We start from the raw sequence: 26989 nt of genomic DNA, 5'->3' as shown, positions 1-26989 counted from the left end.
TTAATAAGATCTAAGGCCCTGCTTATTCACTATGCAGTACCGTCTAATATGAACATAAATAGAGAGAAAAATGAACACTGCCAGGAGGATGAATCCACAAGTCTTCAATATTTGTCCCTGCTTTTTTCTGAAAAGAACAGAGAAAAGACAACAGCTCATTAGGAAATCTTTGCTAATTCACTCTGCCCACTAGCCTTTCATTGGCTGGGTATTTCCAAACTTTATCATCTGCATTCAACTGAATCATGTTAAGAATTGTAGCCCAATGTATCTCAAGGGCATCAAATATAGTCTGATCCAATGCTTCTTAACAGGCCATCAGAGAGAGAGAGCTCATTCCTGATATATTTTGGGATCTACTGTGATGGGAAGTTAAGCATCATCAGGCTGAAAGGAGGACGGTAGTGGTCTCAAAGAGCAATAATCAGATCACTTTGTGAAAGAACATTTAATCAAATGGTATTAACCATAGAGTGGCATAACTCACAGGAAAGAATGAATTAACAATGAACCTTTCATTTCCAATCCAGACATTTGAAAAGATAGGGACTTTTCAAATATTTAGAGGGAATGGAAGAGAAATATATTCAAAACAGATGAATTAAATATCTATGATTACAGCCCACATTAGTTAGAATAAGTCATACCTGCAACACAAGATCAGCTTGTCTAGTTTATTCCTTAAAGTCTGGAAGTCATGAGGGTAAATAAAAACAAGTGAATAGATTTTCAGGCATATCTATTGCATTAATAACTATTATGGATTGTACAGTCATTACCTAAATTACATGATTTTAGCAAATAATTTGATGCTTCAGATTCTGATTACAACATACATTGAGTCATATAGGTATCTTTCATCCAACTTCAACTCTTCCAGTTCCAATTCTTTTTTAGAAGCAACCTGGTAGTCCATTTTCTGACTAAAAATTATATTAAAAGGGAACTTTTATTAAATGTGGTATCTTCCAGAGTTCTAACATGGCTCTCTTTCAATGTTGCATACTTTTTTTCAACTCTTCTGAATCTTCCCAAGTAAAAGTCATATGCAGATTGTGATATATGGCACCATTTTCTGAAATATATGTTTTAAACAAGGAATCTTAGATTTCACCTATTTGCAAGAGGCCCCGTGACAATCTTCACAGATATTTACTTCTAATCTCTCAGAAATTGCTTTTGTATTCCTCAATTTCTACATTCAAACTGTTTTTATCTTATGACAAACTACTAGTAGTTGAATTTTCTCCATTGTTCTGTCTCTCTTTCTATATCTATATCTATATATCTATATATCTCTATCGATAGATAGATATATATAAATATAGATATATCAGCATTTCTCAATCTTTTTAACCAAAATTATTTGTTGAGTGGCTACATGTGAATCCAGAGAACAGAAAGGGGATTCACCATGTCTTCCATAGGATACATTTACTGTTGTATAAAGCATTCTTTTGCTAGCCAAATAATGCTCTCTGAAGGTGGTATTTCCATCACTCCTATAGATTAGGAAAAAAGAGTAAGCGCACTCTATAAGTCTAGGATAAAGTGACCAGATTTTAAAATTGGTTAAGCGGGATACCATTGACAGGGGAGCGGTGTGTTCTTGATTAAAAATTTTGCCGCCCAGCGCTGCGGCTGAGGTGAAGCTGCCAAAGCTCCCACTGGCGCTCCTGCCCGTGGCAGCAGTGGTGCCGCCTCCCTCTCCCTCTGCTTGGAGCATCTGAGCTGGGCACCGCGTTATCCCTGTTGCTGCCACCTCCTCCTCCACTGTGCTTTTGAGAAGCCATGGGGCCTTTTGTTTTCTGCTCCTGCCCCCTCCGCTGCCTTCCTACTGGGTCCCGCAGCCTCATGGTTCCTCAAAAGCACGGTGGAGGAGGAGGGGGCAGGGGTAATGCGGTGCCCAGCTCAGTGCTCCAAGCGGAGGGGGAGGCACCGCTGCCATGGGCGGGGGTGCCGGAGGGAGCTTGGCGGATTCACCTCAGCCGCAGCACCGGGTAGCAAAAGTTTTAATCAATAACACCCCCTCCCCATTCCATTTCCAGGCAGAAGAAAGAGACTCCGGGGAGGAGAGCTGGACCAGTCATTGGAAGGCATTTGAGAAGGAGAAAAGCAGGCAAGGAGAGTTCTCAAGAAGTTCCAGAAGCAGCTGCTTCTCCTCTGGGCTGGAAGGAGGGGAGGAGAAGGAAGGAAGGAAGGAAGGAAGGAAGGAAGGAAGGAAGGAAGGAAGGAAGGAAGGAAGGAAGGAAGGAAGGAAGGAAGGAGCGAAGGAGAGAAGGAGGAGGGGACAGAGAAAAAGGAAGAAAGAAAGTGTGGGAAGTTATCATCCAGCCCTCTCCCAGAAAAATGAAATATCCTAGGAAATATTGAAAAGGCAGAATATTTCTCTGGAAATGAAAAGAAAGAAACATGTTTTAAAAGACAGAATAGTTGCCTGTAGCTTCCTGCCCATCCCCACTGTTAATGGGCCATTAAGAAGGCCAAGCTAGTCCCTTTTATATAATAAAGACTTCTCCACTGCAGCCCCAGGGAGGATGGGAGTAGAGGCATGATAATACTGGCTCTTTACTCAACTGACCACATGGCATCTGAGAACTCAACTAAACCTGGATTCAGAGTTGCCCCTGCATGGCCCCATGGGAGTCTGACAACCAATCAGAATACATTTCTTACACAGGAACAGGAAACAGAGAGGTGGGACTGAACAGGTTATAAAAAGCCTAGCAAGCCCCTCCCTCAGCCCTTCACTTCTTCTCCACCAACATTGAAGCATGTGATGACCTTTTCTGTTCAGGACTCAAGCCATATGGTCCTGTCCAACAATAAACCATCTTTCCAAGCAGCCTCCATGTCTCCAGTGTCTTTTTCCCCACTTGGAGCCGAACCCAGAAGGACATTTCTTTCATCAAAAGGAAGGAAAGATGGGAGGGAAGGAAAGAGGGGAGGAAGGGAGGAAGGGAAGAGAAGGGCACCTTTTATTGCCTTCGTCTTGTAAAAGCCCCGCAGGTTGCGACCCTGGGCTCGGGGCCGAGCAGGGAGGGGCATCGCACCAGGACTGAGAGCACTCAGCCCACCCACCCCCATCTGCATCCCCCTCTGGGGATGGAGCAGCTGCAGCCCGGCCACTGCGGGTGAAACAGCCAGGAGCTTCCAGGGCGTTTGGAAAAGCCAGATGCACCCCTGGATAAAAACCCTCATTGCAAGTATTGCAAAGCCCATCTAAAAATCGGGACTTTTTAAAAATGCCGCGGGACGCGGGACAAATTGTTCAAAAGCATGACTGTCCTGTCAAAAGCAGGATGTCTGGTCACCTTAGTCTAGGAGCTCCAGTCCATCTTGGGCTTCTGCATTTAGGGTTCAAAAGCTAAAGATGCAGTGTTATACCTCTGGTGAGGAATATATCAGGGAGCTTCTTGTTCCTCATTTTGAGTATTGTAATAGAATTGAGTATTGTGTAGATCAGCATTATGTGACGTATCGGGACTTTTTCCCCTTTGTTAAACTGGGCATTGCCAGTGTGTAACACATCCAGCATGACAGCCCTGCTCTACACCAAGGATGGGTTTACATGTAGCCATCTATATTTAAAATTACTACTGAATTCTTGCTATCAAATCAGGAGGAGCCTGGTAGCGACTTTTCTAACATTTTGTATTAAAAGGCATCAGCTTTCATGCGCTGCTGCTCACTTTATGAAGTGCTTTTTATCCTCAGAATCTTCCTTTCTTATTCAAACTCTTCTTCCTCCTCTTCATTTGGGGTTTCAACTATTTCCTCTATGTTTTTAACTTTTTAGTTTTAATATAATTAAATCCCAATTCTGGATTAAATAATTTTTTCTCTTTGAAATTCATTTTATGCAAACATTTGCTATGACCTCTTTCTTTCTCTCCAAGTTCCCCTTGAAGATAGCTTGCTATTCAGAAATAAAAATAAAATAATTACCTTTCAATTCAATTCAATATATAAAGAAAAGAGAGATCCCCCCCCCCAGGAGTAATTTTTTCCATCCTTATTATAGCTACTTATGTTGGTTGTTCATATACCTGTTTTTCTTGAGAAGAAATTCCTTTGGAAACTTTTGTCCTCCATATTTTAGGATCTTTTCCTCCTGTCATCTCTTTTAATATGTCCTCCTGCAGACCTTGGATACATATTTTATGCCACTCTTCCACATTTAGATGGGTTGTTTCAGGTCCTGGCTCTTGGAAGTGATTTAGGGTTGAATCAAGCCATTCCTTCACATATGGCATGGATTCTTCAGGACATCCCATCTGGATATTTTCAATGGATTTTTGGAGCCATTCCTCAAGGTTGCTTCTGGCTTCTTCTGAAGATTCTTGCTTGATTTTTTTCAAAGAGGTTTGCAGCCATGCTTGAACACCTGTTCTGGATGCAGTAGAACCATGCTCTCTGGAATTTGCTAAAGATGCTTGCAGCCATCCATTCCTCAAATGTCTTTCAGATAAAGCAGACTCTACCCGAATCACTCTCTCCCTGCTGAATCTCAGACTGGCTTTTGATGCTTTAAAGGATTGCTTTTTGAAATCCCGAATGCCATTAATTGATGTTTCAAGCCATTCCTCGGGATTTAGATGTGGTACTTCAGGTCCTTCTGGTTCAAGATTATTTATAGATATTTCAAACCATTTTTTGGTATCTTTAGCTTCCTCAGAATCTTCCTGTTCCAGATTTGTCAAGGATTCTTGAAGCCAATTTTCCAGAACTAGGTTGGTTGATTTAGAAGATGACAGGCTTTGTCGAGATCTTTGAAGCCACTGTAATACATTTTCCAAAGGTCGTTGAGAAAATTGTTTCTGGAGATCCTCTGTTGATTTTCCAAGCCATCCATTATTTATGCTGTCTTCAAATTTTACCTTCGACTTCTTTGTATCCTGAATGCTTTTAATAGATGCTTGAAGCCATCCTTGAGTTCCTAAATGCAGTTCTTCAGGTTTTTCCTCTTCCAGGTTCTTTATAGATAGTTCAAGCCATGTTTTGACATCTTGTTTAAATTCTTCAGGACTTTCCTCTTCCACATTTTTCTGGTTCTTTATAGAAGGTTCAAGCCATGTTTTGACATCTTGTTTAAATTCTTCAGGACTTTCCTCTTCCACATTTTTCTGGTTCTTTATAGAAGGTTCAAGCCATGTTTTGACATCTTGTTTAAATTCTTCAGGACTTTCCTCTTCCAGATTTTTCAAGGATTCTTCAAGCCATTTGGTCAGAACTGGTGTAGGTTCTTCAGAAGCTGAGACTCTTTCTAGGGATCCTTGAAGCCATTGTAATATATTTTCTGCTGGTTCTTCAGAACATTGCTTCTTCATGTTCTGTAATGATTTTTCAAACCATCCATTTCTTAGGCTATTTTGAAAAGATATCTTAGGCTTCTGTAAATCCTGAAGGCTTTTAATAGATTCTTTAAGCCATTCTTGAGCATTTAAATGTGATGTTTCAGGTCCTTCCTCTTCAAGGTTATTTACAGACATTTGAAGCCATTCTTTGGCATCTTGATTAGATGTTTCAGGACTTTCCTCTTCTAGATTTTTCAAAGAGTCTCGAAGCCATTTTTCCAGAACTGGTTCAGGTGTTTTAGAAGATGAGAGGCTTTCTAAGGATCCTTCAAGCCACTGTAATATATTTTTCACAGGTACTTCAGAACCTTGCTTCTTCAGGTTTTCTACTGATTTTTCAAGCCATCCCTTTCTTAAGCTACCTCGAGATTCTGCCTCATATTTCTGAAGATCTTGAATACTTTTAATAGATTCTTCAAGCCATTGCTCCACATTCATTGGGGATGTTTCTGGCCCTTTTTTTTGAAGACAATTTATGGATGTATCCAACCATTCCTTTACATCTTCCCTGGATACTTCTGGACATTCCTTTTCAAGAGTTATCACTGAAGCTTTAAGCCATTCTGGCAAGGTGTGTCTTGATACCTTATGGGAATTCTCTTTCAGGTTTTTTAGAGATTCCTGAAGCCATTCCTGTACCTTTTTTCTAGATTCCTTGGAATGTTTGGTTTTGAGATTGTCTATGGAAGTTTGAAGCCATTCCTTTTTTAGTTCATTTTCCGGCATTTGATGTTCTGGTTTTTCAACATCCGCACTTGTTTGCCAGATAGTCACCAAGCATTTTTTGTATTCTTTGCTCACAAGTGATAGTAAGTTGTCTCTATACATCAATGACCTACAACAGTCCTTTCTTAGTGTTCTCTCTCTAGAAAAATCAGAAGGTTACATATGAATCTCGACCAACAAACATCTAATTTGTCTTTTACACAACTGTTTATTATGTTCTGGATCTCAAGTTTGGCTTTATTTATTCACTTATTTCTTCAATGGTATCATAATTTTCTTCAATGTAAAAGAAATGTAACGTGAACTCTCATATTTAAAACTTTTAAAACCCCTTTTAAAATAATACAGTAATAGTCTTTAAAACCCAATAACAGTCTAAGCTAGCAAAATGAAACCAGATGTAATATATGTTCTTCTCCATCCTTTTTTGCTTACTGTATCTTAAAGTCTCCATATAATGTTTTGTTATGGAACTAAGGAAAATTTAATATGAAATTATAGAAAGGAAAGTCAGAGTTGCTATTTAAAAATGGCTCACCTATTCAGTTTTTCCTCAAACTTTTCACACAACTGCTGTTTCTTCCAACGTAGGCAGCGAATAATATCAGTAAGGTTCTTTTTCTCACAGTGGAGCTCTTTTATGTCCATCAACAGATGAGAAATTAGGACTTTCTTTCTGTAAAATATTGATAGTAAAAATAATCCATTTTTACTTGAATTGATAAGCCAGTTTTTAAATTGAAAAACATTAAACATGCCATTATATAGTATATGTTTGTTATATATATTTATACATTTTAATTAATTCAGTTTTGTTATTTCTATAACAACTAGCAGTCTATCTTATGTTTTATTGATTTATTTGATACATCAGAAATGTTCTGTAAAAGTGACAAATCAGTAAATCTTCCCAGATCATAGCTATATCCATTATATTCTTTAAAGGGATTGGATTAGCTACCTCTGCATTCATCATTATATTGATAAGAGTTTGATTATTTAAGTACAAGTTAATGACCTTTACTTCAAAATTTAGCATTATTTAATCTATTAATACAGGCAAGGATTCTTTATAGTATTTTTTCTCTTTTACATTTTATAAAAGGTGCAAATCAATCCAAAACACTTTCCAGAAGCAATAAAAAGTTATGGACAGAAGTTGTGGGAAAAGTCCTCTCTTGGTCCCAAATGTAAAACTATCAAGATATCCCAACAAGTTGCTTTCTGACTGAAAGCCTTTTAGGGAACAAGGCCCCTGAGATCTGATTGACATGTTTGAAGAGCTAGACTTTTTTCAACAAGTTGAAAGGAGTCACCTCTGATTTTCCTCCAATGTTCCTCTTTGCATTATAGGCAAACAGAATATTGCATAATGTATCTCCAGATATAGATGTAAAAAGAATTAAATATGACATTCTGGAAGAGTAAATCAGGATTGCTCTCTAGAAATTTCTCACCTGTTAAGTTCTTCTTTAAGATATTTATTGTCTTTCAAGATTTCCTCCTTTTCTCCACCTAGTTTTTCAACTTTGCATCTGAGAGACAAATTCTCTCTTTTCAGCTTGTTTACCTGCAGTGCTTCATCTGATATATTCCTTCTATAAAATATCAAGGCCAGAGTGAAATTACCCCACTTAGCTTTTTTACTTGCGCCATCAAACTGTTTAAAATTAAAAATAATTAAAAATACCTGATATTGCCCTTTGCTATACATATCCTCAAATTTTAATTAATTCAGGGGTGCTATTTCTATTACATTAGTAATTGCTTCTTATAGTTAATTATGCTTTAACGATTTATTGGATATTTTAGAATTGCTCAGTTAAGTGACAAATGAGTAAATCATTCCAGACTGGAGCTATAACTCTTATATTCTTAAATAATTTGATTAGCTACTTCAGAATTAATGTTAGCATCTTTATATTTATAATAGTTGGATTATTTAAGTACAAGCTAATGAGTTTTACTTCAGTATTACTTCAGCATTACTTCACCTATTAACACCACTAAGAAGTCTTTAGATGAAAACACATTTTCTCACTTACATTCTATAAAAGGTGCAAACCAATTCAAAATAAGTTCCAAAAGAGAAGCCATAGATGCAGAATACAGTTCCCAAATGCCAAGCTGTCAATTTAGCCCAACATCTTGCTTTCTCATCAGTTAAGACAGTACCTTGTTTGGCAAATAGTACAAAGCCAAGAATCAAATTTGAAATCATGTGAGAGGTTACATTTTTTTAAAAAAATCAACTATTGCTATTTCCAGATTTTTCTTTCAAAGCTTAACAGAACAGTATGGTTTTTACCACCACTCTTCTGATGTTAACAGGAAAATTGATGAGACTGAATTTCAAAGAGCTGAAATAGGAAGAAGCTAAGACCTGTGCTCAATGAAGAGCAGAGGAGAAATTAGGAAATACAATCACAGATCTCTTGAATTATAGATGATTTGGCCCCGAAGACACCCTGTGAAGAGGTTGTTGATGACTGATACCCATCTGAGATCACCTCTCCTTTTCTACTATTGCTTTAATAGAACACAAAGTCTCTGGAAATGAAAGCTTTTTAGAGAACAAGTGGAACTGAGTTGTTTTTGGAGATAAAGGTTATTTCAGATGCTTGGAGAGCCAGAATTTTTCCAACAGGTTGAAATGAGACTTCTTATTTTCAACAAATTTCCCAAAGCAATGTAGTTAAACCCAGAGAATTGCATAATGTATGTTCAGCAAGAGATGCTAAATTGAATTAAATATAAAATGTTGGAAGAGAAAGTTAGGATTGCTCTCGGAAAGTTTTTCACCTGTTAAATTATCTTTAAGATGTTTGTTTCTCTTCAAAATTCCTTCTTTTCTCCATCTAGTTTTTCAACCTGCAGCTCATTTTTATTTTTTTCCAAAAATATTAATCATTTCTATTTTGATGTGAGCAGAAAACTTTGTCAAATCTACACTTCATTCAAAGGACTATAGCCAAGTCTATTTCATTATTCCAGAATTGGCTTGATTAACCACCAGTGGTGGGTTTCTGCCGGTTCACACCAGTTCAGGCGAACTGGTTTGTGAATTTCTGCAAGCCAGTGAGAGGAGGTTCGACTGGTGGACTTGGAAGTAACTTCTGAATGACTGCCCCAGCCCTGTCGTTCGATCGCCCTTGCCGTCCCATCGCAGCTCACTCGCTCCCCCACCTGTCCGCATTAAACTAGGCTAGCCCAGCCCACCTCTCACTGATTGGCTGGAGTCCAGCCAATCAGTGAGCGGGATGGAGGTGACCCATTTAAAAGCATGGCACCAATGGCCAACATTCCTCTTTTGAAAAGAGTCTTTCATTCCCGAGCAGCTGTCACATTGCGCTTGCTGACCGGGTCCTCCATTTCGTTTTGTTTCCCTTCGCCTTCCAGAGTCTTGCTGCTTCCCTCAGGTAAGCAACTAAGTGCAAGGGGGGTGGCAGGACTCGGGAGGCTAGCTTGTGCCAGCTCGCAAAAGCCGCGAGCTGGCATACGCCGCGTGGCCGAAAGGGGGTGGAAAGTGGTGGAGACGGTGGTGGCAGCCTAGCTTTCGCTAACAAAAGTCACAGGCTGGCGTACGCCATGGGGCTGAAAGTGGATGTGCGGCGGCAGCAGCCTAGCTTTCAGGGCTTTCATGAAAGCTGTGGGCTGGCGTATGCTATGTGGCCAAAAGTGGGTGGGCGGCGGCAGCGGTCTAATTTTCACCAAAGCCATAGGCTGGCATACACCACACGGCCAAAAGCGGGTGGGCAGTAGTGGCGGCAGCGGCCTAGCTTCCGTGGCTTTCGCCAAAACGGCAGACTGGTGTACACCACATGGCCAAAAGTGGATGGGCGGCAGCGGTGGCCTAGCTTTCACAGCTTTCACCAAAGCCACAGACTGGCATATGGCACATGGCCAAAAGCCCCCCGCCTCTCCTTCCCCAGCCTTGCCTGTCTGGCTAAGCCTGCCAGGCAGTGTGCTTAGCAACAACCCTTGTCCCTCCAGTCCAGTCTTACCTGTCCTGCTGCTTCGCTGCCTGCCTGCTCCCTGTTGCATCTGTCCATCGCATCGGAATCAGATCCATCTCATCGGAGAACTGCTGACTCTGCCTGCTGGTAAGTGACCCATTTTTTTCTTTTATTTTTTTAATGTATTTTAAAATAATATTTTATTTATTGTGCAGAGAATTTTTTAAATAGTTTTACTTAAAAGTATTGAGTATAGAATATTTTAAAATGGTTTACTTCAGTTTATTGTGTGTGATTCTTTTTTTAAATTGTCTTAGACTATTTAAAAAAAGATTCTATCCAAAATAAATTAAAATAAACCATTTTAAAAAATTCTATACTCAATACTTTAAAATGTATCATGTATAGAATATTTTAAAATCATTTTATTGTAATTTATTGTAATTTATTGTGTATGGAATATTTTAAAATGAAAATAATTTCATTTTTAAATTATTGTGTGTGGAATAGTTTGAAATGGTTACAGTATAAATTATTGCTGGTAGAATAATGGTTATAGTATATTATTGCTGGTACAACTACAATACCTTAAAATGTATAAATTATTGCTGGTGGAATACTTAAGAATGGTTTTTAAGGATATTTTTTAATTTATACAATATCTTTTTTTAAATTATTTTTAGGGAATTTTTATATTTTAATTGTTTATAAAATATATTTACTACAAGAAATGTTACTCCTTTTTGCAAATGTTTTCTTTGCGATGCAACATGTTGCTTTTAAGTGTTCAGACCAGGTTTATGTGTCTCAAAGTGGCTACTTTTCTAGGGGCAGGCCAGGTTGGTGCAAGGCAGCTTTGCCAGTTTGTTTGTTTCACCCTCGTTGTTTAGGTAATTCTGAGGTGGTTGATGGTTCTGTGAGCTTCCTGGCACTGTCCTTTATAATTTCCCACAATGCCTTGATGGTTCTTATTCCAGTGGCTTTGTCTTTCCTGTCCTTAGGGTTAGGGAAAAAAACTGGTTTCATTTGCAGTCTTGGGGGGAGGGATTCTTATTTTTTGGTGTTTTCCTGGCACTGTCATAGTTTGTGTGGGTGAGGGTGTGTAATGTCCTGCAGTTATCCATGCATTAATAATGATCTAGTAATATTTCCTTACACATTTTAGGGACCTTTCCTTACATAATTGGTGTTTTCTTCATACTTTTGGATTTATAATTTCTGTTTCTATTAGTTAGCAATTGCTAAAACAAATCCCACGTGAAAAAGTATTCAAAGCCTTCTTGATTTTAATTGTCAATTTATTTATTCCTGCACATTGTAATATTTATTAATTTTCATATCTGTTTTTCCACTGTTGTGAATATTATATTCAAATTCTACTTATTTAATAGGATTATACCAAGATTTAAAGGAGTGCTTCCATGATGAAGTTTTGATTACCTCATAACAACAACTTCCTTGATGAAATTTTGATTACCACATGATAACACATTCACAAAATAAACTAGGCCATCACTAAGAGTCAACACTGACTTGGTGGCAGCTCATCAATCAATATAATAAACTACTTTTCAGAAATCATTCTGCAGAAGATATATAAAAGTTTGAGGGAGGGTGCATAATGATTACATTATAATATTTATGTCCTACATTTTAATATACAATTATTGGCCATTACTACATATTATTTTATAATTTATTATCTTATTCAATTGGAATGGGCTATATAATTCAGAGTGTCCTCTACTCAGATATATAAATAACGATGAACAGAGTATTAAAAGTGAGTAAAAAATTTTTTTAATCTAACTTATTTAAGTATGACTTATTTGAGAAGTTAAATATCTTCCTTCAGAACTCCTGAGACATTAAATAATTCTGTTTCACGTGGATTTAATCTCATTATCACATTATAAATGACCACCATAAGATAAATGTTTGTGTTTGATGGATGTAAAGTAACACAATACAAAATCCAAGAACTCTGGGCAACTGAAAGTCTGTTTTTCCAAAATGAAAGGGCGCCACATAAAGCATTTTCAACTATGCCAAAATTTACCTAAAGTCCTGCAGCTGAGCATACTTCAGGTGTTGTTCTGGTTTTAATTCCATCAAACCTCGTTCAGTTGTAAGACAACCTTCCTGCAATATTAACAAAAAACACATTTTTAAAAAGACAAACTTAACTGTCAGCAATTAAGGACACTATTTTTTTCAAACAATGGTTTCTTCGTTCAGAGGAAGTTAATCTCCGTCCTCAAATCTTAGGTGACAACCAATATCTTGGCTACCTAAATTCTGCACACTTTCCTAAAAGTAAAAATTTTTTACTTTGATATTGTCATCTGTATCGACAATTGACACTTAATACAAACTGTGTAGTTGCAGTGTGTGCTGGCATAATTTTCCTAGTTCTTTTTCATCTCCTGCTTTTTATAACCTGCTGGGATGGAATATTGAACAGCATGCTCACTATTTTGAGGCATTTAAGTCATTTTAATAAATTTGTATACTCCTTAACTAATTATTTCTTAGAAATACACCCTTTTTCTCACACAATCACAGAAGCAAAAAGGGAGAAAATCTTATTCTTGGTAAATTCATTTGAAATCTTAAAATATACCGAGTTGCATTGTAAGTCTTCTCCAAAGCTCATCAGCAAATCAATATTACATCACATTGTTCCTTTTCTTTATATTCAGTTTCGGAAAATGAGTAAATCTGCAATATCCTGGGTTTAAAATCATACTAGGAACTGGAATTCAAATGATTTCAAAGGAGATTTTGCATTAATAAATAGATGCAGAATTGCAATTGAGAGAATAAGGCTAGTGATGCAGCAGGGGTTGCACAGGTAAACCCACCAGTGGCTGGCTAGGTTAGGTGGTCTTAATAGAATGGACCTTATAAATTCATATTAGTTTGGCTTTTCATTATAGTGCCCTGGAGTCCCAAAGTTGACTTTTAGCTGGAGTGAACTTTCTCCCCAAACTTCCTCATAAGTATTAAAAATAGGGCTGAACAGTGTGGCAAGACTGTGTAAAGGAGGGGCACAGGAAGCCAGACATGGGGGAGAGATAGAACAGAGGTAAAAGCTGCTGACAGCTTAAGACGAAATAGGAACTTCTCTTTTTTATATTTCTCCTATGTCCTTTGCTGTAACATTCCAAATGAACTTCTGCTTTTTGAAATGTCATACTTGTCTCATGTATGGAAACGCCTTGAGAATGCACCGTGTGGAACACGACATAAAAGTAGGATCCTGGGCAGAGCTAAGGCAGTTCAGATTTTGGTGTGTGAACACGCTGAACTCGATGCATCCAATAAACCTGTTTCTCTCACCTTCGTGGTTTCAAGTCCTGGTCTTTCGTAAGTAGATTACAAACCTCAATTTGCTGCAACACTAGGACCCTGAATTATTTAGGTAAATTAGATGAGGTTATTTGAGGAACCTGATAGACTCCATATTGAATATCTGACCAGCAAGTAAGCTTTTCTGGAAAATCACAGGTTGGAGCATAATCAGAAAGTTATAGTGACCTGAACAGAAAATAGCCTGATCCCTCCCTTTGTAATAGGGAGTAACAGGACATGTGTCAGCCTCTGCTTCGCTGCTGCTTTTCGGCTGCCATTGAAACAGGGAGGGGGGCATGGTATTTGGGAAGGGAATCATTCTGTATTGGAGGACTGTTTATTAGGGAGTTATTCTCACCATCTCTTTGCGCATGTGGAAGGAAGGGAGTTTCCCGCCGAGGCCAACTGTCCAGCATTCCATCCTGATGATGATTTTTGAAGATGTCTCCCACCTGACAGTTGGGTGAAATATGATTGGACTATGGATTGGGTACCAAGGGGAGGGGAATGAATAATGTATTGATATCTATTGCTTTCGCGCCTTTTTATTCAGATTCAGCTTTGCTTTGTTTCTATTCGTTTGTAGCCAGTAAAAGTACACTTAATTCTAAAATATGGTGTTGAGTGGTTTCTTTCTTGGTTATTAAATGAAGGGGCAGTGACAACATGTTTTGCAGGAAGCCGGTAATGATCTTATTGTTTAGTTCTGGGAAAGCGAGGTCCTTTGGGGCTTCAGAACACGTTTGTTATATTTGGGGAATGTCCAAGTAATTCTCACATTGTTTTTTGTTGCATGCAACTGTATTTTTGTATCCAAGTTATGATGCATTTTGATACATCATTTTGTGTATTTAAGGCACGCCTATGTACCTTGTAGTTATTCTCATTTGCTTGGGAATCCACTTGTACAAGTGACATAAAATAAAATGGATGCACTTATAGCACAGAAAAGTTGTCATTAAAGTTAAAGCTAAATGAATTTCAGAGTGAAGACCCGGGATATCTCTTTTAAGTTTTTTTTTTTGTTCCCTTTTGGGGGCAGTTGGTTTAACACCCTCACATATATTTTTATGGCTGAGCATTTTTGAATGCTGATGCTTTCAGGCAGGAAGTGGGAAACATTTATAAAGAATTTAGATGTGCTTATGGAGATGGATTACAAGGAATGGATTGTGGATAGAAAACAAATCAATCATGAAGAAATATATGAGGGATTTCAGTGCGGAATGGAAGTTTTGATTGATTTTGTGAAATGGGAATACATTTCAATGTATTTCAATGTGAAATAGCAGGTTGCTGGGGGACAGGAATTGGCTGTATGGCCTTTCCAAGTGGAATCCAAATGGATTACACTGAATTGCCAGCAGCAGGAAAGTTTGAAGTATTTCTGATGAGTTGTTTATTCAACGGGTCCTTTGGCTGAATGTTTGGCTGATGTGCAAGAGTTCAAATGACTGTTAAGATCGTATTGGAGTGGGTAATACGCTGATACAGGTTGATTGAAGTCATTAATAGTGATAAAGGTACACGTTTTATGGCAGATAATGGAACAATTGGGAATTGATTAGCAATCAACCAAGTAGAAACAAGTTTTGTTCAGTGGAATCAAAACTTCGAGTCAGTTTCTTGCCTTTGTCTTTTTTACATCTTTTTAAATAAAATTGTTTTATTTTAAGATGAGATTGAGTTACAACACTGGGAGACTCCATATGTGGCACATAAGATGCTTTTGTAAAAGAACTGTATACTTGGTTGTCCTATGTTTAAATGGTTTGGTTTGGTTTATTAGATTTATATGCCGCCCTTCTCCCAAGGACTCAGGGCGGTATACAACATTAAAAGAAACACATAATACAAAAGTTTTAAAAAAATTAAATAGAATATCCCAAACAAACCCAATTAGAGTTGACAATAACATTTTTTTAAAAAAAATTGAATTAAAATTAACAATGATCAATAATTTGTTTTGTTTTGTTCAGGCCAGGCTGGCTTGCTGGGAAAGCCAACTTTTTAGGGCGTGTCAGAAGGACCAGAAGTCGGGGATTATACGAAGATTATACGATTATATAAATCCTATCTCAGGAGAGGAGGTTTGCTGTTTCTTGAGACGACCTCTTGAATTTGCTGACTACAAACTGAAATCTAGTGATTGAATCCTGAGTGCAAAGTAATGTATGGGAAGAACGTAGTCTAGCCTGGGACTGGTCCTGCTAAATCTTGATGGCCTCTGACACAGCAATGTGGACAAACAGCTCACTTTTCAGATGTACAATGAAGCAAGACGTTAACTTTTCCTCATCTTCAATTACTTGATTGCAATAAAGCAGAAATTTGAAGTTCTGCTCAACAGGGAGGCGTGTGCTAGTAACCTCTGCCCCCATCACATATATCTATATGAAGCATTGATGTGACATCACTTCAGGATCAAGTATCTCTGCTACCCTCAGGTGATACTGGCTTCATGAAAGCCCAGTGGTGGTTATGGAAGTGGTGACTGGGTTCTGATTACTTCTCTGGTGGAGATGAAGTTGTAGCCAGTGTGGGAAGGCCTGTTCCAAGTACTGTTGACAACTGAGTTGGCCATGTGGAACAAAAGGGTCCATTACTCCAAAGTCAAGGGACCTGTGAATCTTTATAGAAAGACTGTATCACCAAATGCATCTGAACCATTGAAGCAAGCTTTTCGAAGACTAGTGTTAGATTAGCTTATGGAACATTGGGTGTGGGAATTGTTTATTTGGCTGGGGGTAATAAATTTCTTTATTGTGCTTTTGCTTTTGCTCAGAAAAGAATTGGCAGAGTGGTTGATATCTATGTTGTGTCCAATGAATGTACAGCCGGTACAGACTCTGGATGTTTAAGGGTAAGCTTTTTTGTTTTATACATACATACCTTAAACAAGGGAGAGGCCTAGTTCATGAGGACAATTAAATTCAGAGTGATTGCTTTGTTGGATGTTTATCAGGTAGGGATGGAGCCTTTATGGGTGTTATTTAGTTTTCCCCTTACATGGCTGCAGTTATGCTTCCATTCTGAGTCGATAATGTATATTCACAAGTGCAGACACAGTTATCACTCATTGAAACCACTGATGATGATGCCATTTGCATCAGATCGACCTTTGTGGAAAGTATACCAAGGTGCAACCTATGACATTGTTACTTGCTGAGCTATCCTATAAGATGGAAATCATATATGAGCAATCTACATTGTCAATAATGTACCTAAGAAGGGATTCATTTATCAGTTATATGTTTTCATCTATGGATCTATATGGATTTCATCATGGATCTATATCTGTTTGTCTATTTATCATCATCTGTTGTGAGATGGGGAGGGGCTTGAGCTAAACCTGGTGTGGAGGAAATACAGTATTCTTGCCCTGTGGGATTGTCTTCACCTCTTTGTGTTCCTAGATCTTGATCTTGGATGGTGGTTCCAAGTCTGAAATTTTCTACATCTTGAGAAGATTTTTCTATCAATTTTGATTCAATTGTTGATATCTGCCAATTTCCTAGCAAGCAACTACTTAGTCAGTTTCAGTCTAAAGGTCAACATGGGCAAAATGTTTTAGGGGTCTTTTGTTTTATTGCTTAGAGTTCAGATAGGTTAGTGAAGGTGAGTGGTTTGGGTGGGAAGGGTGTCGTGGGGACTTTGCCTTCTCACATTATCACGATCCCAGGTTGCACTATTCGCATCATATTAACAACATGAAATTGTATTAACCATGAAAACAGCTTGTTTAAGGCCATACAATAAATCCATGATTAAACTGGAGTGTGATTCCATATATATTACTCAAATACCAGAAAGGATTATTAACCATATATGTGGCCAAGCCAGCAATTTCATCTTATTTCAAATATTTTATTTCATTTTCATTTTCATTTTCATTTTGTACAATCACTTATATACTGTGCAAAGAAAAAAGGAAAAAAAAAAAACCCCCAACATAACACTTCATTCCCCCATACACCCTCTCTTCTCCCCCTCCAACTTTCCTTTCACCCCTCCAACATTCCCCTCTTCTACTTCCCTTCCCCCTCAGACATCTCCCCCTCCCTCCATTTACCCTCCTTACATTCCCTCTCACTCCCTCTTTACTTCTCCCTTCTCTTTCCCTCTTCTCCCCACTTTGGTGTATCCATACAATTCAATTTGTTTTTTACAATAAAAGTAGAAAAAGAAAAAAAAGAAAAAGAAAAAAAAACGGCAGTACACAAGTGAATTCTTATTGTTCTAAGGATTGAAACTGTAATTCCACCCTCCCCCCTCCCCCCTATAATCCCCCCTCCCTAACCCCCTTACGGCTTCGCAGGTCCCATGCCCGGCATAATTCTTTAACAAGCATTTAAGTATAATAAGGCCAACTAACTTTAAAATTTAAAAAAAGTAAGATAAAAGTATAGCCAAAAAGAAAAAGGAAAAATAGTAAAAAATAAGAAATAAAAAAAAAAAGCACCCACACTCACACACAAAAAGGAGAAAGAAACAAAAAGGGTCATAAGCCCACTACGTTACCACAGCTTCCCATTATCTATAAATCTTAATCAATGTGACTCATTCCAAATTTCGATTATTTTACTACTTGCAGGGTTTCAAACTATATTAGAGCCAGGTAAGTTGATCAATTAGAATTCCCCAACTAAAAATCTCCTTGCTTTGTCTATCTATTCAATCCTTTAATTTATCTCCTTTTTTATCCAAGTATCCAAACCTTTCTATAACACCATTAACTCAAATACTTCTTTCATTTTTCATTTCCAACACCTCCCTTTCTATCCTTACCCACCTCCACATATAAATTTTTTACCTTCCACCCTGCCTTTATCCATATCCACATATATATTTTATCCATATTCGTTGCTCCTCCCATATTTACTCCACTTTCCTGAAGATTCTCCGACCAAACTTTCTTAACCTTATATTGATATAGCAACTCAAACAAACATCAGCTTACGTTCTAGCCCCATGTAATCTAATTAAACTTTCGCTGCCCTTCCCTCTCCCACGCACCTCCCAACTCCATTTGTCCCAAACCGCAACTCAAAAAGATCACAATTTCCGCTCTCTTCACCTAAAAAAATAGTTCATGCACAATTAAAGTTAGAGTTCAAACAAAATTTCTGTACAATATATGTCCCCAATCAGCAACGCTTCTTTCAGTCTCCATGTCTCATCATCGATATGCCACTTCTCCATTTTATCCCAGACGGAAATCATAAAGCTTTAAAAACATCGCTAGTCTTTATTCTTTAGTCTTCTGCCCTTCCGGAAGAGAAAAGCAACACGCTCCACCTTGTAGCCACGTGTCTCGCTGTTTGTCTTCTCCTTCTCCCTGTCTCTCCCCAGATCCGGATGAATCAGGAAGTCCCGCCTTCAGGGTCTCGTAGTAAAATTTTCGGGCTTCACAGACAGAGTTAATGCGGTGTTTTTGGTCGCCAAATGTAACTGTAATACCAGCTGGGACTTCCCATCTATATGAAATCTGAGAGTTTCTGAGTTCTTCGGTTAAGAAAGCATACTGTCTCCTTGTTCTTAACATTTGAAATGGTATCTCCTTAAAAACAATCAAGTCGTCCCCGTCAATTCTCAACCTCTTTCCGTAGAGCCTCTGTGTTATCTCATTTCTAGATTCCCTTGTAGTAAAGTATATTATTATGTCCCTCGGAAGCTGTCGCTGTTTTGCTACCCAGGAATTCTGGCGGTAAATTCTTTGAATCTGCCAATCAAAGTTAAGTCCCGGACTTCCCACCAAGCGGCTGAAAGCCTCAAAGAATGTCTGTTTCAAATTCTCCTGTTGGTTTTCACGCAGCCCTCTAACACGTATAGCAAAGGCAGACTTGTTATAATTTAATTTGACAAGTTCTTTTTGTGCAGATTCAATTTCCTGTTCTAACGTTTGAATTTTTGATATCAGATTAAGGTTACTTTCTTCCAAAAGTTCCAATTTGTCCTCCGTTTCAGCAATATAATCTGTCATGACTGTCATTACTCCGATTATATCCTGCTTTGCCTGAGCAATTTTAGCATCAAATTCATCAGATAAATCCGAAATCAGTTGATTAATCTCCTGTCTGAAATCATTAAGCGTTTTAAGAAGGAATTCTTGTGTTAGCAAATCTCCCGTGGAGGGTGTAGGAGGCGAGGGTAGCGACTTCCTGGCAGTTTTTGGAGATATATTATTAAGGAGGCGCTTCTGTTTAAGTTTGGGAGCCATTCCAGAATAAAAATAAAAGACAAGCAATCCAGCGAGCCAAAAATCAAAGTCTGTGCTCCCCTCAGATAATCTTTTAGCAATTAGTACGGAGAAGCCTTCAGGAGGATAGAGTCAGCTAGCTGCGTCAGATCAAACACAAAAGCTACGAGATCGCCATCTTGTGACGCAGTTAAAAAAAGAAGAAAGGGAGCCTTTTGCGAGATTGAAGCTGGTATTTTAAATAGTAATAGAGAAAGTTCCTCGGGAATGTTCCCCGCCCGAATTGGCTTTTAAATAGCTTAGTTTTGTCCTGGGGGGGAGGCAATCTGCCTAGGCTGCAAAAAAAAGCAGCGCGGAAAACTGGCCGGAGTAAAGGCTCAGCTAATGTTGAACCTCTTCTCCATTCACAGCAAAAAAAAAAGCTATGAATTACAAAGAGATCCTAACGACTGACCTTCTCCCTGCCCCTTTCTGCCAGAAAGGGGAGATATCTATAGATCTTATAAGATATACGAACCAGAGTCCTGGCAGGAACTTTACTTAGCTCCCGACGGCGGCAGCCCCTCCCCTCGAAGCGCTCGCCAGCAATTTCATCTTATTTTGTTGTAACAAGTTTCAACCCTAGAAGTAATAGGAGCAGATCTCCTATAAAGATTCAAGTTCAATTAAATATGTGGATAGTTACAATGTCTGTCTTCCTGAGTTGAGCCGGGTTCCGTTACAGTTCCGTGGAAAATGGAAACAAAATTAGAAAGCCGAGTGCTGCCCCACTGATTTTCAGTGTTGGGATTTGTAGTCATTCAAAGCTTCCTTCTGTCTCCAAAATGCTTTTTGGAAAGAAGAGCTGAACCGTGGCACGACAAAATCGCGAAGCCCTTATCCGCGGAGATATAAGCGCGTCACTAAAGCCGCGACGTCATCACCGCGCGTCATCACCGCTGCGACAACAGCGCGGCAACAAAAGGGCGCTTTAAAACAGCGCCGCAGCAAAAAGCCGATTTCAATTAAGGTAAGCGTTAGGGTTAGGTTTAGGGTTAGGTTTAGGGTTAGGGTTAGGGTTAGGTTTAGGGTTAGGTTTAGGGTTAGGTTTAGGGTACTGAGTGCTTGGGAATGCGCGGATTTGATTATGTCATCGCGGTAGGGTCGCGTTTTTCCTTAGCGCTTCGAACGGCGCGAATTAGTCTTCGCGCTTATGTCTCCGCGGATAAGGGCTTTGCGGATTTGTGGTGGAACCGAGCTGAACATTTCAATATGTGTCTGTGTAAGGCCATCTGCTCTTTGCAGAGGCCACTTTTTGCAGGAAACAGTGGTAACAGAACATGCCCTCCAAAAGTGAAATGTATTTTTTTCTTAAAACTAATCAGTCCTATATTAAATATCTCTGCATTTGTCAGTTATTTATAGTCATAAGATTCCTGATAGATTGCTTACCTGGTGGAGATATTTGGTTGAGCAGGAATCACAACGTGCTACTTCCTGCTGGATCACACGTGTTGTAATATCTTCCTGATGACTGGAAAACTGATAATTGTGTGATCTCGAAGTATGTAGCTTAAAAGCAATTACAGTAATAAATATTAATAAAATATGCTATTAAGCATACTGGAAAGTTCACTTTTTGTAAGTAGATTCTGCATCTCTAAACCATTTCATCATCATTGTTGATGTCATTGTTATCATATACCCATACACAAAGTCATATCAGATTTATCTACTTTGGCATTTTCCTGGTGGGTAGTAAGATGGCATCAAAAATTGTGATGAGATCAATTCAATGGAGTCTGTAAATTAAAAGTCTTAGGTAAATTTGTTCAAGCTGAAATGAGCACACTATTAAAACTGATTGATTGAGTGATTGATTGATTCAGTTTGCAAAGCCATGCCTTTTAAACCAAAGTGTGGCAAGCAACCATAAAACCAATGAAAAGATTAACATGAATTGTAAGGTTTTGTTTGCTTGATATTCTTCCTTCATTAAGAAGTATTTCTTAAAGGAGAAATATTTCATAGTTATGAAAACAGTTACATGTCTATGTGATGTCAGATAGAAGATGATGTTAATCTAGACCCTGATATGTGTGCATCAGTTACATCCATGCATGTCAATATATGTGCAGCCATGGACAACTCCTAATTGACTGCTCTAGATGGACATTAGGGACAAAAAAGTTTATTCCTTCTGGTGGGGGAAGTAGAATATATGATGAACTGTATTGCTGTAAACTAAACTTTTGAAAGAGAATGTTGGGTGACATCATGCAGTACCATTAAAACAATCAGTCTGTAGAAGGAGTGCTGGGTGGGTTACAGTACCTTGAGTGATCCAGAATTGGGCAAGTGGATGCAAATTATCCATTAGCTTTTCCCATTATGGAAGCGAGGAAAGCTGTTGGAAGTGTTGGGGAGTAAAGTAAAGAAAGTGGAGGGGGGAGATGAGTAATCCAAATCCAATCCCACCCCAAAAGAAGGAGACTGCTACTGTTGAGCATATGACTCCTGCGTGTGCTTCATCTGTACAAAAGCATTCAATGAGGATGAGAGTACCATGAAGTGCTTCCTATGCGACATGTATGCTCACCAGAAGTGCTTGGGTTTAATCAAAGGCGTAGCCGAGTTTCTACAATCAGCTTCACTTAAAACCTTGCGTTTCCACTATTCTGCCCATCATGCAAGCCCAGACTGGACAAATTTATTGTTCTACTTGAATGGGTCACCACCATAGAAGCGTTATTAGCATCCCTCAAAAAAAAAAAAAAAAAAAACACACACACACACACACACAAAAAGTGAAGCTCCAAAATCCTGAAATCCTATCCCAACCCAAGAACCCCAACCACAAGGAACCACAAACACTACAAGTAACATCTTCATCAAAAACACGATTGAACATGAACAGAAGCATCCCAACGCTGTCTTGTTCAAAATAGAGGACACCAATGAATCTGATGATATCACAGAAGTTCTGGACATCATCATCAATTTCCAGGCATCATCCATCTCTCCTGATGAAATCATCAACATTTCCTGTGATGTCCCTGAGTTCAAGAACAGGTTCAGTGGCCCCACACTTTGCAAGAGCAAAACCAGCAAACTCAAATTCATTTCCGCAATAAACTCACTTGCCAAAAGCTGCAAAAACTATAAGAAAATTTGTTCACAGCCTGACGTGTTCATGCTACAATGTGCCCACACCTGCGAGCTCCGTTCAGAGCTCAAAAGATGCCAGGACCAAGGAGAGACTGACCTATACATTGACTATCACGCTCACTGTATCAAACGCCAGACCAACGGTATGGTCTTGCATATGTCCAAACAACCTTCCCCCCAACAACCAAAACTAGGAATGCATGCCCCCAACTTTCTCCCCTACAAACCTTAAATGAAAGCTACTTAACGCAAGAAGCCTCACAAACAAAATGCCTGCATTTTTCCTGCTACCTATTTGACCTTATTTTTGTCTGCAAGACGTGGTTGAAGAGATTCCATTACCACAATAAGTGACTATCATGTTTTCCAGTCTGACCGTGAAAACCATATAGGGGGTGGTGTTGCTATCTTCCACAAATGTCCCTAAATCTGAACAAGATTAATGTTACACAGGAGCTTGTTCTTCCTGGGTCCATTGTCTGCAAACTGTCCCTAAATACCACAGTTCATTTCTTGCTATGTTACAGAACCCCTGTTGAGAGACAACAAAGGTCCTAAGCAGCTTTTGTTAGACATGGAATTGAATTTTCTGTTATTTATTTATTTTTCTTTTAGGCAGAAAGCAAACAGACCTCTGACTGAGAGGCTTCATTTCCAGAGGGAGGACACACAGGCAAAGATCACCAGGTCCACTGTAGCCCCGAGGAACAATATCCATTTCCAAAGACTTTTGGAACGGGGATCATAGACATCCCCATTTTAGCAACTTCTCCATTTTAGCAACTTAGAAAAGGAAGGTATTCCAAATAAACAAGTAAAGCTCTTTAGTAGCCTCCTAACCACTTTGAAAACAGATGAGATTTCAGACCATTTATTCAAGCCTGACGTTTTATGCTTCCATTCTTGAACGGAACATGCAGTAGGTTTTGGACCACACAGAATCTTGTGTCTCCTTTAATTTCTTTATCCCCAGATCAGGAAGATTGGTTTATTAATGGGGCATCATGGTGGGAGGAATTGATACGACAGACTTCTGGGTTAGCTGTTTCTATCACAAGCTTAAAATTATGAGCTGTTTTACTAAATTATTGTACAATAATTATTGTTTGCACAAGAGGCAAAACTAATGGCTGCCTAAAAGTTACTGCAATACACAATAAATAAAGTGGGGGAGGGAGCATCTGCATAGTCACAGACAGTGAGTATTGGCATTGCCCGTTACAATAACAGAAAGTGTCAGCTTCAGGCAAATTGGAAAAAGATACAGAAATATGACTGGATTTGTGTAATAACTGTCAGTAAACCTGAGAAACTCCATATACTTGAATAAGGCTCACACTGGTTTAATAATTGGTCTTCTCTGCAGAGGCAGAGATAGATGCCTGTACAAAAGAGGATGCCCAACAGGTACATTCCCCAAGTGACCAGTGACAAAAATAAGATTAAAGGGCACTACACATTTTGTAAAAAGTATGCTTTCCATTTTAATGCCTTAAAGATGGGCACTATTTTGATCTGCAAAGAAATAATACAATCAAAAGGGCTAATATGATATACCTCAACACGTCTCCGTGCTTCTATTAACGTTGTTGTTGATGAGCCTGAAGGTAGTTCTTCCTGCTGTTTTAAAAAGACAAACTTATTATCAGCAATTAAAGACACTAAATTTTCAAACAATGGGAGTGAGGTGGGGTTAACCATTGTTTCTCCATTTTCAAATCTTATGTGCCAGCTGATACCAAAATTCTGGTATCTAAATTCTGCACCCTTACTCCTTAAATAATTATTGTTTTCCATTACGGGGGTTTTCTCCCACAATCACAGGAAGAAATCTTATTCTTGCTGAATTCATTTGCAATATTAAAATGTAATGAAGTTCAACAAGCTCCAACTTGGACTTTAATACTTAAATTTATCTTGATCTAGTTTTTTATTTAAACTACACTTAACTAATAATATGAAGTATGTACAAATTTATCTTATATCCAACATGTCTTCATATTATGGTCAAAACTTTATGAAATTTAGATGGGTTTTATCATTTCTCTCAATACAATAAACTGTAAAATACACCCAAATTTTATAGAATTATGTCTCTTGCCTCTGATTTCACTATTTTATTTTTTAAATATTTTTTCCTGAGGTAGCAATCAGAGAAGATGGATTAATCCATTCCTCAATTGTTCTGTTGACTAATTTAGTTCAGCTGTTAATTAAGTGAACGAGTCCTTTATTTTTAAGCTTGAGATTTAGTCATTTAATTCAGTGAAGCAAACCTAAATCCGGGGAGCACTGAATTTTTTTTTAGTCTTGCTACTTATCTCCCCAAGCATTTTACACCCAAAGCATATTGTTTTGTCACATGACCATCACACGTAAAAGAAACACCCTTGTTTTGATAACCTGTCAAACAGTTCCAAAAATAATTCTGATATACCTATGCCAACCTAATTGGAGTAAGTGTATAATTTTTTGCTGCTGTTCATGCACTGAAACTGAGGTGAATCCACCCAGTTCCCATAATTCCTGCCAATATATTTCCCAGAATATACCGGTACTTTTTCCCTCTGGCAAGTTTGGATGAAACTGCCATACTTCAATGAAACATCTAACATTGGACCTATCACTCTGATTTTCACCATATTCTTTATAAATAAAGAACTTTCCTCAAATACAAAAGGATTAAAGGGGATACAATCTTGACTGAAGAGGAATGGAGCAGAAGAAGGCACTTCTACTATAGAAGTGTTGGCAACCTTTTCAGGACCAAGTGCTGAAATGGGAGTGTGCATGCATGTGTTCCAGAAACTGGAAGAGCTGTCCGGTGCGCATGTGCATGCCGGAAGATGATCTTTCGGTTTCTGGCATGTACATGCGCATTGGCCACCTGCTCTTCCAGTTTCTAGCATGCATGTGGCATGAAGACCAGGTGGCTGGCAAGCATGCACACGTCGGAAACCAGAAGATCATCTTCCTGATGACCACATTCGTACTTGGTGGTTGCTTTTCCGGTTTCTGGCATGCACACGGACGTGAAGACCAGCTGGCCAGCATGCCAGAACCCGGAAGAGCAATGGGTGACAGCTCGTGTGCCCAGAGAGATGGCTCTGTGTGTCACTTCTGGCACATGTGCCATAGATTTGCCATCATGGTACTATAGATTCAAACAGGAAAAATGTGGATGAGTTCTTGAATTACTGGTAGTCCTAGATTACAACGATTCATTTACTTAAAAGTTACAACAGCACTGAAAAAAGGGACATGACCATTTTTCAGTTACAATCTTTGTAGCATCTCCATGATCAAAATTCAGATGCTTGGCAACTGACTCATACTTATAACCAATGTTGTATCCAAAGGTCATGTAATCAACTTTTGTAAACTTTTGACAAGCAAAGTCAATGGGGAAGCCACATTCACTTAACAACCGAATTACTAACTTATCAGTTGCCGTGATTCACTTAACAACTGTGGCAAGAAAGTTCGTAAAATGCGGAAAAGCTCAATTAACAAATGTCTCACTTAACGACAGAATTTTTAGGCTCAATTGTGACATATTGTCATGTGTCAAGGACTACCTGTATTCTAGTTATTCTTTCTCTGTGTGTATATAACTATGCATGTTTTAAAATATTTCAAGGGCATAGATTGATTTTTCTCTCCCATCTCAATTTATATTTTAATCAGCATTGGATTATCTTGGAGTGCCCCCAAAAATGAGGGATTATTGTTAAGGTGACCAGATTTTAACATTGGTAAAGAGGGACACCATTGACCGGGGGGGGGGGTGTTGATTAAAAAAAATTTTTTTCACTTAACAAATGTGGCAAGAAAAATTCTAAAATGGGGCAAAACTCAATAAATTTCTCACTTAACAACATAAATTTTGGGCTCAATTGTGGTCGTGCATTGAGGACTAGCTGCACCTCTCTTCAGTGTTACTTCATTCTGCTGTAGCATTAAATTTCATATAGAACAAGCTTGTTCTTTCAGAATTGTGGAATTGTTATATAACTGTCTACCTTTAGAAAAGTTTCTCTTGAGTTAAACTCAGCTCCTATAATTTTATTGATGTGTCGTAATTTTCTTAGCAGTAGTATGGAAATTGTCATTGTTGCTTTTGGACAATTTTTAATATTTTCCTATTAAATATACAGTACTGAGATTCCCAGGTGGGTTCCCCTCCAATTATTAGCCAGGTTCAACCCTCCTCATCTTTTTGAGAGCAGGCAAAAACAGCCAGGTTACAT

General features: G+C 38.5%; 1 protein-coding gene across 1 annotated transcript; it reads right to left on the bottom strand.

Moving 5' to 3' along the window:
• LOC148045798 (uncharacterized) lies at window positions 1–25531 on the bottom strand. The gene is made up of 10 exons (XM_087714363.1): window positions 25292–25531; window positions 24297–24359; window positions 21024–21143; window positions 12099–12181; window positions 7541–7681; window positions 6622–6759; window positions 5155–6222; window positions 4050–4998; window positions 648–688; window positions 1–127 (listed from the first exon to the last, which is right to left on the bottom strand). Exons 1-10 carry the CDS (start codon window positions 25529–25531, stop codon window positions 1–3), a joined length of 2970 nt encoding a protein of 989 aa, XP_087570489.1.
• Window positions 25532–26989: the final 1458 nt, after the last annotated feature.

Source organism: Thamnophis sirtalis, unplaced genomic scaffold (genome assembly GCF_051295495.1).
Source record: "Thamnophis sirtalis isolate CommonGarterSnake01/CBP01778 unplaced genomic scaffold, rThaSir2_p1.2 scaffold_4, whole genome shotgun sequence".
Classification (NCBI taxonomy): domain Eukaryota; kingdom Metazoa; phylum Chordata; class Lepidosauria; order Squamata; family Natricidae; genus Thamnophis; species Thamnophis sirtalis.
Note: the sequence above shows the minus strand (reverse complement) of the source record. Positions and strands in the feature narration are given on the sequence as shown.

What these genes read in the sequence shown, in the direction of transcription:
- LOC148045798 (XM_087714363.1), bottom strand. Translation starts at nt 25,531, where the DNA reads ATGCACACTCCCATTTCAGCACTTGGTCCTGAAAAGGTTGCCAACACT. An exon ending in GCCAGAGGGAAAAAGTACCG is followed by an intron (nt 24,360 to 25,291) that starts GTATATTCTGGG and finishes TTTTTAAAACAG; the next exon opens with CAGGAAGAACTACCTTCAGG. An exon ending in TTTGAGGAAAAACTGAATAG is followed by an intron (nt 6,223 to 6,621) that starts GTGAGCCATTTT and finishes TGATTTTTCTAG; the next exon opens with AGAGAGAACACTAAGAAAGG.